The sequence below is a fragment of the Henckelia pumila genome, chromosome 3 (genome assembly GCF_033568475.1).
Source record: "Henckelia pumila isolate YLH828 chromosome 3, ASM3356847v2, whole genome shotgun sequence".
Classification (NCBI taxonomy): domain Eukaryota; kingdom Viridiplantae; phylum Streptophyta; class Magnoliopsida; order Lamiales; family Gesneriaceae; genus Henckelia; species Henckelia pumila.
The window spans coordinates 35,075,404-35,088,086 of record NC_133122.1 but is presented as its reverse complement, the minus strand read 5'-3'; the positions used below and the strand labels follow the sequence as shown (position 1 = coordinate 35,088,086).

General features: G+C 34.5%; 3 protein-coding genes across 4 annotated transcripts; 1 reads left to right on the top strand and 2 right to left on the bottom strand.

Moving 5' to 3' along the window:
* Nucleotides 1-2,368: 2,368 nt before the first annotated feature.
* Nucleotides 2,369-3,750, bottom strand: LOC140888452 (uncharacterized). Its single transcript, XM_073296137.1, has 2 exons — nucleotides 3,187-3,750; nucleotides 2,369-3,082 (listed from the first exon to the last, which is right to left on the bottom strand). Exons 1-2 carry the CDS (start codon nucleotides 3,748-3,750, stop codon nucleotides 2,369-2,371), a joined length of 1,278 nt encoding a protein of 425 aa, XP_073152238.1.
* Nucleotides 3,751-3,835: 85 nt separating this feature from the next.
* On the bottom strand, nucleotides 3,836-6,169 carry LOC140893077 (uncharacterized). Its single transcript, XM_073302152.1, has 2 exons — nucleotides 4,686-6,169; nucleotides 3,836-4,602 (listed from the first exon to the last, which is right to left on the bottom strand). The coding sequence occupies exons 1-2, from the start codon at nucleotides 4,800-4,802 to the stop codon at nucleotides 4,054-4,056; spliced, it is 666 nt and encodes a 221-aa protein (XP_073158253.1). The 5' UTR covers nucleotides 4,803-6,169; the 3' UTR covers nucleotides 3,836-4,053.
* A 2,978-nt stretch (nucleotides 6,170-9,147) lies between these two features.
* Nucleotides 9,148-12,483, top strand: LOC140887759 (probable LRR receptor-like serine/threonine-protein kinase At2g24230). Of its 2 annotated transcripts, none has more exons than XM_073295214.1 (2): nucleotides 9,148-9,373; nucleotides 9,782-12,483. In XM_073295214.1, exon 2 carries the CDS (start codon nucleotides 9,846-9,848, stop codon nucleotides 12,300-12,302), a length of 2,457 nt encoding a protein of 818 aa, XP_073151315.1. In that variant the 5' UTR covers nucleotides 9,148-9,373; nucleotides 9,782-9,845; the 3' UTR covers nucleotides 12,303-12,483. The 2 variants fall into 2 exon arrangements, with proteins under 2 accessions (XP_073151315.1, XP_073151314.1); XM_073295213.1 differs by having other exon boundaries at nucleotides 9,148-9,670.
* Nucleotides 12,484-12,683: the final 200 nt, after the last annotated feature.

Genomic DNA, 12,683 nt, shown 5'->3' with positions numbered 1-12,683 from the left:
GAATGCAGTGAAAGCTATCACTAATCCATCTCCCTTTGTATCTGAAGCTCCTATCATTAATGTCATCCATCGTTATAGTAGTGATCAAGCTTCTTCTTTTGCTGTACATTTTTGTAGACGATCGGCTAATCGTGTAGCTCATGTGTTAGCTTCTTATGGTTTATAGTCTGGGACATTCCTGGATTGTGTAGATTTTTGTCCTTTGTTTTTAAACCCTTTTGTAATCGATGATGTGATGGAATGATATCTTATCGGTTTATTAAAAAAAAGAAATAAATAATATATACAATAAAGATTAATTAATCATCGATAAATTAATAACTTCTTTAAAATAATATTTTTTTCAGTTCGACTTGGTCAGTTTATTAAACCAATAATTTCGATAAATTAACAAGATAATAAATTTTCGGGAGACTTTTATATAAATATACAATGTCGGCAATATCATAAATTAATAATCATCTAAAATCACAAAATATAACATGACAAGTTAATTAGTAAAATGTGATTCTATATTTCTATTGTTGTTTGTTTTTTTTCTTCTTAAAATTCAAATCTTATTGAAATGTGATTCTAGTTGAATTTAGTCTCTAACCTTTCTCATTGCATCAAAAAATTATAGTGTTTCCTCGAGTTGTAATGAAAACTTGTGAAAAATTGTTTTCCATAAATGTTTTCTTTCGCGTAATTAGTTCCAAATATATTGTATCATCAACTTTATCATTAATGTGATTTTTAATTGTGTTAGCTGTAATTTCTTATAATTTTTGCACTTGTGAACACATTCATTTTCACCTGAATAATATAAAAATATTTTCTTAGTAAATGATACAAAAAATACTAGTGCTACATCAATTTAATCACTATATATTTTCAAAAAAAAAATCACTATATATTAGTTAGATCTAAAATACACTATTTAAAACAATAAATTATTAATTTATCGATTAATTAATACCTCTACAAATTAATAAAATTTCATGGTCCCAACATAATTAATTTATAGAGATTTTAGTGTATATATGTATATATACACACATCCATTTGATATATTTCTTGTTTCAGATATAAAAATAGAGCATGGGGTAAAATATAGTCCAAGAAGCATACAGCATATAAAGTGGGAAAGAAGATAGCCTAATTTTGGAAGGTAAAAGAAAAGCACTCAGAAAGGCATATTTACATTTGTCTCACACTAACCATCTTTATTGCATAGATTAGTCAACGATTTGTATTCCTTGGAGGATTCATTAGTTGAATATTTGTATGCTCTATGATACGCTAGAAAAAGGGGGGAAACCCACTTGCTATGTTTAGATAATTATTTATAAAATGTTTTTCTGAATGTGTTTTTTTAAAAAAAAAAAATTATAAAAAGTTTTGAAAGATTTTTAAGAATAAATATGTATTTAGAAAACTAATCTATAAAAACGATTTTATAACAATAATTAAGAAAGTGTTTGATCGATTATTCTAAAAGTATTTTAATTGCAATTTTTCTCATTTTTTGGTTTGCAATTTACAATCCGTTTGACCTAAGTTTTCTTTTTAATTTTTTTAATTTTTTTTGGGTATGGACTTGTAATGTTATTAAGAGGGTGTTTGGCTAAGTTTATTAAAAACAGCTTATAAGCTGTAGGAGCTTATAAGCTGTTTTAGGAGCTTATAAGCTGTTAGGTCTTATTTTAAAAATAAGCTGTTAAAGTGTTTGGATGAACTTATTTTAAACAACTTAAAGTTGTTCATGTGTTTGGCATTATAAGATCTTTTTATTATCAAAATTACCAAAATGGTATAATAATATGAAGGTAATGTAAATATTATATATATACGAAAATAATTTAAAATTTTATGGTAAATGTTAAAAGTAAATAAAAACTGTTTTATATTTTAATTTCCAAAAATTGTACGGTATGAATTTATTTTTAAAAAATATGTAATATTTTTAAAATTACTCAATAATATCTTGATGGTTTAGTTTTTTTAATTATAAGAAAATGATAAAACAAAACATTATTTTAAATTATATATATATATATATACTATTTTATATATTAATTTTATGCTTGGAATTTTTTTTTAAAAAAAAGTAATGTTATAATATTTTTAAAATTATTCAATAATATCTTGATAGTTTAGTTTTTTTTAAATTATAAGAAAACTATATAACAAAAATAATTTTAAATATATATATATATATATATATATATATATTATATATATAACAAATTGATAATAAAGCTAAAATGGAATATAATGTGGAATCGACGAAAACAACAAAATGATGATTATTAAAATTTAAGCTATTAAAATATGATCGAATGTTAAACACATGTCTTTATTGTAAAAAAAAAATGTATTGTTAAAATTATCGTCCACTTCTTGCAATTTCCATTGCAATTGAATCACGCATTGCCATCCAATATACATTGCTAGGATTGTCTTCATTCTCAGCCGTAGAGTTAGCGGTAGATATATTTCGTTCAATAGATGGTTGATAACTTTCATATTCAGCCATTTGGAATGCCTCGTCTGAAACATTTTTCTTTCTTATGTAGTTGTGAATTGTCATTGTTGCCAGCACAATTTCTCTTTGAATATCAATATGAAAATAAGGCATATTAGCCAAAATATTCCATCTTGCTTTCCAAACTCCAAATATACGTTCAACACAGTTCCTGCATGAAGAGTGGAAAAAGTTGAATTTTTCCTTCAAATTTCTTGGTGCACGTAGTTGCAAGGTCCTAGCTCGGCGAAAGTCTTCAAGATGGTACCTTATATTCTCACCTTTATAAGGACCCATATATCCTGACATATGTGAATATCCAGCATCAACCAAGTAATACTTCTTTCCTTTTGGGTGAGAAAAATTAAGTTCCGACCTACGAATAGCTTCTCCAAATATTCTATTATCATGAGCAGCTCCTTCCCATCCAGCCCACACAAATGTAAAACACATATTAAAATCTACAACTGCAAGAATATTTTTCGTAGGAAAACCTTTGCGTCCAATATATGGGATTGCTTTTCTTTGCGGTAATCGTGCCTTAACATGTGTACCATCAATTGCCCCAATGCAATCCTGTTAATCATTTAAAAAATAAACACTTTAGTAAATCACATTAATGAATAATTTTAATACACGAACATGTGACGTTTATAATATTCAAAATAAATAAAACGTACATCAAAAAATGGCTTGTATCGTTGATGTTGAGGCATATGGTATCCTTTGCCTTCGTTATACTCGGAATGAGATTTAATTATATCTTCAACTAGCTTACCAACAACTTTCAGAACTCTATGGAAATGTCTTGATATGGTTTCACCTGAATGATTAACTATCTCTTGTAGCAGTCTATTATCTGTACCATGAGCACAAGTCATCAAAAAAATTCCGACTTCTTCATAGATCGACATTCCCCTGGTGGGATATAATTCATATTTCTGGGTTAACTCATGACACAAATCCAAGAATACAGGCTTTGTCAGACGAAAATCTTGGTAACACCTTATTTCATATCCATTTAATACTTCTTCTATGAATTTATTACCTGTTCGGTCAGATGTGCGACATGGAACTTTATGAATATAAGTATCGAAATACGTTAAAATGCTAAGTGCCGTTACTTTGCTTACAATCAACCATTCTGGATCGTCTTGGAATCCATCTCCATCTTCAATTGGTTCCTCCTCACAAAATGTATTTGAGTGATTTAAAGCACAATGTCGAACATCCCAAGGCTCCATTAAACTATTGAAATCATGCCAAAAAAAAAAAAAACCAAAAACAAAAACAAATATAAACAAGTGTAAAATGTCAAAACATAAAACATTGAATAACTTCAACAAAATATTGTATCATGTTTACAATCAAACAATAATAATAAAGAAACAAAAAGTAAAGAAGATTAAGGATGCAACAAAACCACTAATAAAGGCACAAACAAAGCATTATCAAAATCAGTCATTTTTCTTGCTCATGTCATGGTTATATTTCAGCCATGCCAACCGACAATCATCATCAGGTTGATTGAGAAAAATCACTCGCATTTATTTTTTGCTCAACAAGTTACAAGCATAACACCAAAGTTCAGTTTTATGTTCTATTTCAGGAATATTCTTTAATATCACCATTGCAGATTCAATATCTTTCTCTGTTGAAGGTGCAGAGGTTGTGGTGCTCTTATTTTCCAAATACTTCAAAAGAGAGTGAATGTCTTCCTTTAGTGAGGCTGCTCCAGAAACTTTCTTCTTTTCCTTGTTGTCTTCTCCATTAAATTTTCGTTTGAGCGATGACAAAGATGAAAACACAATGTCGTTACTCATATTACTTATTTCTTTGATTCCAAATCTTGTGTCATTCTCCATTCCCAAATCATTATATTCACTAACATCATCGATTTCAACGTGTTCTTCAAAATCAGGCAAATCATCATTTTCCTTCACGATATCATCATTGCCACCAACGCAATGCACACGTTGTTGGGTTGATGCCCTTGACCTTTCCCCCGTTGCAGCAACATCAAAAAATAACTTATCATATCGAAACCAAATGAGTGATAAATCTTTATTTTTAAATTTGACATAATCTCCATTTTCCTGCAATAATAAATTATATTTTAGCAATCTAAGATTCAACGATCGAATAAAAAAATTTATACAAATAAAGTTCGAGAACTTACACTAATTTTTCTCTCCCACCATTCATCGGAGGCATCTAGTGAATTATTTGTAGGATTCCAACCAACTCCAGTTTTCATGTGCATTAGCTTCTTGAATAATAACCAATCCTTCTTCATGGAATCCCAGTGATTTCAAAGTTGCTTGTACACATACACTTTTCCAGTTGCCTCGTTAAACTTTCTCACTAAATTTTTTCATCCATTCGTATTAAAGTGACTATTTGGTCGATTGCCCAGTAAAATTTCCTCCTCACACAAATCAACAAATTTCAGCGATAGAAATGTACTCCACCTTGCATTTGAGCGTGCTTTATTTTATTGATTTGTTTTATTTGAATTTTTACTTGTAATCTTACTCAAAGTTGGATTTGACATCACTCCTTTGTTTCTATTGTCTTGATTTTCCATTTTCAAACTATATTGCAAACCAAAATAAATAAATAAAAAACTGACATCTAGAGATGACTTCAAAAGAAAAATTATATATCAACCTATGCATATAATTTTGATTAAAAGTATAAAGTACGACTCCTAATTTTAAATAGGCAACAAGTATTATTATGCAAATAAAATATAAATCTTTACTTGACAATAAAACTAGAAGACATGCTTTAATAAATATTACAAGAACCAAGAACAATATTATGAATCAACCTATCAAGAAAAATGATGTCATGTGATATTAAGACAACTGATATCACGGAATGAGACTGCCATTTGATAAAACTCACACAACTCTTCTTAGCTGAAATATCAGAGAAAAAAAATGGTGTTTTCAACAAGTTTAGCTACCATGCTTGGAGTGTAACAAAGTTTGGCCTTTAATAGATGAGTTGTTCCAGTAATTTTGGGCTATTTTATTGTTGTTTAAGATACAAGTTACCCACAAGTTCATTAATTTCTTACTATATCTACATATACACACACACTTAAAAAACTTTTAATAAAAACTAATGAGCTAATTTACAGAGGGACAGAAGGCCGAAAAAGAGACGAGAGTGTGGCGTTTGGGTACTATTATAGCTCATGCTTTTACCGACAAGTTCATTAATTTCTTACTATATCTACATATACACACACACTTAAAAAACTTTTAATAAAAACTAATGAGCAAATTTACAGAGGGACATAAGGCCGAAAAATAGACCAGAGTGTGGCGTTTGGGTACTATTATAGCTCATGCTTTTACTTGAGAAATTGAAAGCAAAATACGAAAACACATTTTTGGTGATTTGAATTGCTATTCGGCTTACATAATCATTGACAGATTTTTGTCATGACATAAACAAGCAATGTTTGGGATCGACACCTAGCACGCCTATGTTATGCTAGTGTACTTTAGCATCAAATTCTTAAGCCCACATAAATCGTGATTAGTGAGGTAATGAGAGATTATATTCATTTTGTCAAAATACAGAGATTGTGTTCAATCACAAAGTCAAAATGAATCAAGATATATCCCAGTAGCATTACATATTACCCTATTCGCCTGCCAATTTCTTTGGTTCCACCTTAAGCTACAAATTACCCTATTCCCCTACCCATTTCTTTGGCTTCACCATAAGCAAAACGATAACAGAAAACAGGGGTCTTTCTTCCAAAAACTCCACAATAATATATATCAATTTCGATTTCATGAATCAAGGTTTAATTTTTTTTTTTTTGCCGATGTTGCAGTAGATGGATATCGAAAGAAATTAAACTAACCAAAATAAAATTCTAATCCATTCGGAGAAAATTTGTGCGTGCGGAAGAGAAGATGGAAGGGCGTACCGGAGATGGAGAGAGGAGTTGTTGACTGCGTGGAGGCTGAATCGTGCAACTGAAGTGAAAATTGTGTGAAGGGCACGTTGGCCATAAATGAAAATATACAAGGATAATATTGGAAAACAAAATATTAAAATAAGACATTTTCTTAAAAAGTAAGGGGGTATCTACTTTTTTAAAAACAGCTTATAAGCTGTCAAACAGCTTATTTTGACAGCTTATAAGCTGTTTCAAAAATTTACCAAACAGATCCGGGGAGCTTTTAAGCTCTAAAACAGCTTAAAAGCTCTCCCAAACACCCTCTAAAACTGAAGAGTAAAGTTCATTACAAAATTAATCAACTAAGACGAAAAATTCTCTTGCTCTTAAAAAATATATGTCAGTTATTATTTAAAATATACTTGGACAAAAAAAAATTTAATAGAATATTTTCATAAAATTTGTACAAAATCTTATCAAAAGACACATTTTTTAGTTTTTTCATTTATAAAATACTAAAATTTTATTTAAAATATTTATCTTTAAAATAGTTTTTTTTAGATTACCTTACCATTTTAATTTTGTTCACAAGAAAAATAAATATTATATATATATAGTTTCGATCACATGGGCAACCACCATGAGCAACATCTGACGTGACAATCACTCATTGGATGTACAAAGTGCCACGTCAGCTGTTGCTCATGAAGTTGCCCATGTGATCGAATTTATATATATATATATTTCTGACGTGGGAACCCGCAGTCGCTACCTTTCGGTGCGCACTGGGTAAACCCCCAGATAAACCACACTAGGCAAGCCTTGTGTGACAGACTTGTGTGTTGGCATGGGGAATCGAACTCCTGACTTATGGCCAAGAGTTCATGTCATGCCCCGGCCCAGGCCCGCGCAAGCGCGACTGCACACAACCTATAGCAACTACTTCGTATTTGTACTCACTTTACAAAAATGATTAACACAAGTTGCTATAGGAGTCCATTGTAGCCCATTTTAATTCCATTTTAAATCCTTGATTTTTCCCATGTGGGATAGGGGTTTCACAATCACCCCTACTTCAGAACGCAACGTCCTCGTCGCGACCTGACCTCTCGATCCACCAGCACCAGGAATCTAGAGGTGGCTCCTACGGGTTCAAGAGGTGGCTCCCGTCATGTAGCACTTTGCCCCGCAGGTTCAAGAGGTGGCTCCCACGCACGTAGCACTTTGTCCCGCATAACACTTATTTTCCGGGGTCTGCCGGCTGGTGACCATCTCTGATACCATTTTATGTAACGACCCACGTCCTTCCACCGCATCCCTCCCCAACCTATAGCATGGGCTCGGACCGCATGGTTCGACGGACATCGCACTCATGACCTCCCCACTCCTGACAGTGGGTTTTTTGCCCTTCCCAGGGATAGAACCTTGCACCTCCAGGCTTAAGTACAAATTCTTATCATCCCTGGTACTAGCTCAATGGTACCAGGGATGATAAGAACTTGTACTTAAGCCTGGAGATGCAAGGTTCTATCCCTGGAGAGGGCAAAAAACCCACTGCCAGGAGTGGGGAGGTCATGAGTGCGATGTCCGTCGAACCATGCGGTCCGAGCTCATGCTATAGGCTGGGGAGGGATGCGGTGAAAGGACGTGGGTCGTTACATAAAAGGGCGCCCTTTTATGTAACGACCCACGTCCTTTCACCGCATGCTTATGATAAGAACTTGTACTTAAGCCTGGAGGTGCAAGGTTCTATCCTTGGAGAGGACAAAAAATCCACTGCCAGGAGTGGAGAGGTCATGAGTGCGATGTCCGTTGAACCATGCGGTCTAAGCCCATGCTATAGGCTGGGAGGGATGCGGTGGAAGGACGTGGGTCGTTACAGTTCACCTACTACACCAACTTGAACACTCTCTTGGATTAATGATTTTTTTATTGAACAAAGTAGTTATAAAAATACCGGTCGTAACAATAATGGGTTAAACTAGCGATCCCCCAACCCGACATTTTTTCAATACTAAGGTACCGTTCTGTTCACCATATTACTAATATATGTATAACTCATTTTATTTCATCACACGTTCTTCTCATTATATTATTTATCCATATATTAACTATTTATTTTACATCAATCAAATCATTAATTATTTATCTTATATCAATCAAATCATTAAATTTAAATTACTATATTATTCCTTATAAATAATATAATTTTTATTTTATTTATTGTTAAAAGGAAAAATAGTTATTTAACATTTTTATATAAAATTTAATCAATCAAATCAAATAAACTATAATCTATCAATCAAATCCAATACTATTTTAATTATCATTTCTTATTTATTTTTATTACATTATATTATTTATCTATATATTACTTATACCATACCCCAAATCAAAATGTTTCCGAGCTCTCGAAGTCAAAACTTATCTCAATTTTAGAACATATGATGTCATTGGACCAAGAATCTCGTGGCAAAATCAAGGACATTTAACATAAAACTATGTTTGGGAACCGTTAATGATCATTAAATTTTAAATGTCATATATAAGAAATTTGCCTTTTCAAATATTCAGGTGGCTTGATTATTTATTATCATTTAACAAATGGAGCAACCCGAGTCGAAACGTGTAAACAAGTGATGATGGAGAGGCACCTAAACGCAGAAAGCATTGATTTTTCTCACCTTCTTTGCATTTAGTTTCATCATTTATGAAGCCCACCTTCTGACCACCCCACTGTCTCAAAATTCACTTTCTTTACTTACACAACCATCACCTGTAAAACTGTTAAAAGTTGTAACCCACTACCAAGTTTTTATCTCATTTAAAATGACCTTTTCTGCAAACTTTATTAGGAGCTTTTCTGGTGTTTGTTGTATTTCTGGATATTTAGGCACTTAATATTCTTCTTGGCTTCATTTGGGTTTCGGAATCTCCCCAAGGTTAGACATTTATGCTCCTCACGTTTGTTGTCTTATCTTTGGACTCCTAGACATTCAATTGTTTCCACTGTTCTGTGTAAGCTTTCAAAATGGTAATGTCTGTCATGCTTTGTTTCTGTACTGTTTTCTTGGTGTTCTGAGAAAGAACATATAGAAGCCATTTTGTGATATTTTCTTACAAGCGAAAGTGTGTTGTTCAATGGTTTGCGGTGGCGACGGCTTTGGATTTGTTGGTGTTTCAGTTGCAGGAGGAAGGGTTGTGTGAGCATTAATGGCGGTAAAGGTGGAGTCTTGAAGGTTGGAGGGGTTTTGCTTTTGTTTTGAATTAAGTATTCTGTGTTTTTAGGACAAAGTCGATATGGGTTTTGGAATATTTGTTTATTTTTTGGTTTTGACACTTTCGTTTAGGCCTTTGGTGGTTTGCCAACAACCCAATACAGATGTGTTTTATATCTTTGAATTCTTGCAAAAAATGGGCATAAATCCAGCGGAAGACTATGGCTTCTCTGGCTCATTTTGTTCTTGGAGAGGTGTGTCATGTGATGACAAAGCTGAAAAGATTGTTAAGTTTGATGCCTCTGGTTTGGGTTTGTCTGGTGTAATACCTGAGACCACTATAGGGAAATTGACAAAACTTGAATACTTGGATCTTAGCAATAATAAAATCAGTGCCTTGCCTTCTGATTTTTGGAGTTTAAGCTCACTCAAGAGTCTTAACCTTTCATATAACCAAATATCTGGAAATCTTCCTAACAACATAGGCAATTTTGGGAAACTTCTAAGTTTGGACCTTTCTTTCAACGCCTTTTCTGGCAATATCCCTGAATCTGTAAGCTCCATCACCACTTTGCAAGCTCTGAATCTCAGTAACAACATGTTTGAATCGAAAGTTCCTTCGGGAATTACTCGATGCCCGCGGTTGGTTTCGGTTGATTTATCGGCAAACAAGCTCCGTGGTCGTCTTCCTGAAGGTTTTGGGGCGGCTTTCCCTAACTTGAAATTCTTGAACCTTGCTGACAATGAAATTTCTGGTCGGGATTCAGATTTCGTAGGGATGAATTCCATCGTCCATCTTAACATTTCAAACAATATGTTTAAAGGTTCTGCTGTTGGTGTCTTTGAAGGGCCACTGGAGGTGATAGATTTGAGCAGAAACCAGTTTCAAGGTCACATTGCCATGGTAATTGTGGGTTCCACTTTCAACAAGTCGAATCTACGGTATTTGGATGTGTCTGAAAACCAGTTTAGTGGAGAATTTGGCACTGATTTGAATCAAGCACAGAATCTCATTCACCTTAATCTTGCCCACAATAGATTTACCAAACAAGGTTACTTGAATGTCCATTTGCTAACCAATTTAGAGTACCTGAATTTGTCTGAAACTAATTTGATTGGTCCTATTCCTAGTAGCATCTCACAACTTATCCATTTGAGAACACTGGATCTATCCAAAAACCATCTTAGTAGCCATATTCCTCCTCTTGCTACTGATAATCTTAAAGTTCTAGACATTTCGTACAACAATCTTACAGGGGGTATCCCTTTGATGCTCATCCAAAAATTTCATGAGATGGAACGGGTAAACTTTTCTTACAACAACTTAAGCTTCTGTGGGTCACAAATTTCATCTGAAGTCCTCCAAACATCTTTCATTGGATCGGTGAGGAGCTGTCCAATTGCTGCAAACTCGGCCTTGTTCAAACGAAAATCTCCGAGGCATCGGGGATTGAAGCTTGCTCTAACTCTTTCTCTCTCAATGATATGTTTGCTCGTGGGATTGCTGTTTTTGGCCTTTCGATGTCGGAGGAAAACAAAACTGTGGGTTGTGAAACAGAAATCCTTTAGGGAAGAACAAGTTATCTCAGGACCATTTTCTTTCCGGACTGATTCAACCACTTGGGTGGCCGATGTCAAGCAAGCGGCGTCTGTGCCAGTAGTTGTTTTTGAGAAACCGTTGCTGAATTTTTCATTTGCAGATCTCTTGTCTGCTACCTCTCATTTTGATCGTGGGACGTTGTTGGCGGAAGGGAGGTTTGGGCCTGTTTATGGTGGAGTATTGCCAGGAGGAATTCATGTTGCCGTCAAAGTTTTGGTTCGCGGATCCACATTGACGGACGAGGAAGCGGCACGAGAGCTCGAACATCTTGGTCGAATAAAACACGCGAATCTGGTCCCGTTAGCTGGCTACTGTTTGGCTGGAGATCGGAGGATTGCCATTTATGAGTTCATGGAAAATGGAAACCTGCAAAACTTGCTGTATGATTTACCTCTTGGCGTTCAAGTTACAGAAGACTGGAGCATGGACACTTGGGACGATGAGAATAATGGGATACAAAATGTTGGCTCTGAGGGGTCAGTAGTGACTTGGAAATTTAGGCATAACACTGCTCTTGGCATGGCTCGGGCACTTGCGTTTCTTCACCACGGCTGCTCTCCTCCTATCATTCACAGAGACGTCAAAGCAAGCAGTGTTTATCTTGACTCCAACTTGGAGCCAAGATTATCTGACTTTGGACTGGCTAAGATTTTCGGTAGCGAACTCGAGGATGAGATTACTCGTGGATCGCCAGGTTACATGCCACCAGAGTTACTCGATCCAGAAAGAAGCTCTCCAAAGACGCCAACTCCAAAATCTGATGTCTATGGATTTGGAGTAGTTCTTTTCGAGCTGATCACGGGTAAAAAGCCTGTTGGAGACGACTATCCTGATGAAAAGGAAGCAACATTGGTAAGTTGGGTGAGAGGGTTAGTGAGGAAGAACAAAGAATCATGGGCTATTGATACGAAGATCCGCGGAACAGCCCCCGATGCTCAAATCGTGGAGGCGTTGAAGATCGGATACCTTTGCACAGCTGAAGTTCCTTCAAAGCGGCCGAGCATGCAGCAGGTAGTTGGTTTGCTTAAAGATCTTGAACTGATCAAACAATGAACACAATTCACAAGATAATCTTTTGATTGTTTCAGCAATTTTTGTTATTTGTTCTGTTGGTTTCATAGCCCTGTTATGAAGATTGTATAGCAGCAGCAGTGTACGAGGTGACTTTGTTATATTTCATTGAGATCATTTATATAATTCTGTGTCAATCTTTGCTCGGATCACGGATGGTGATCAAAACGCGACGTTTAGATTTCATACCATTTACAAGATTTGAGTTAAATGCTGATGGTTACATGTTCGTTTTGTTTTTCGGTCATTTTTCATTTCTACCGGGACAAATGCTTGAACTTACAATTGATACACGCGAGGTTAACATTTATTTTAAAGAGTTGTAGGTCGGATGCTAATGCAATTGGCTTGTTACCCAAGACT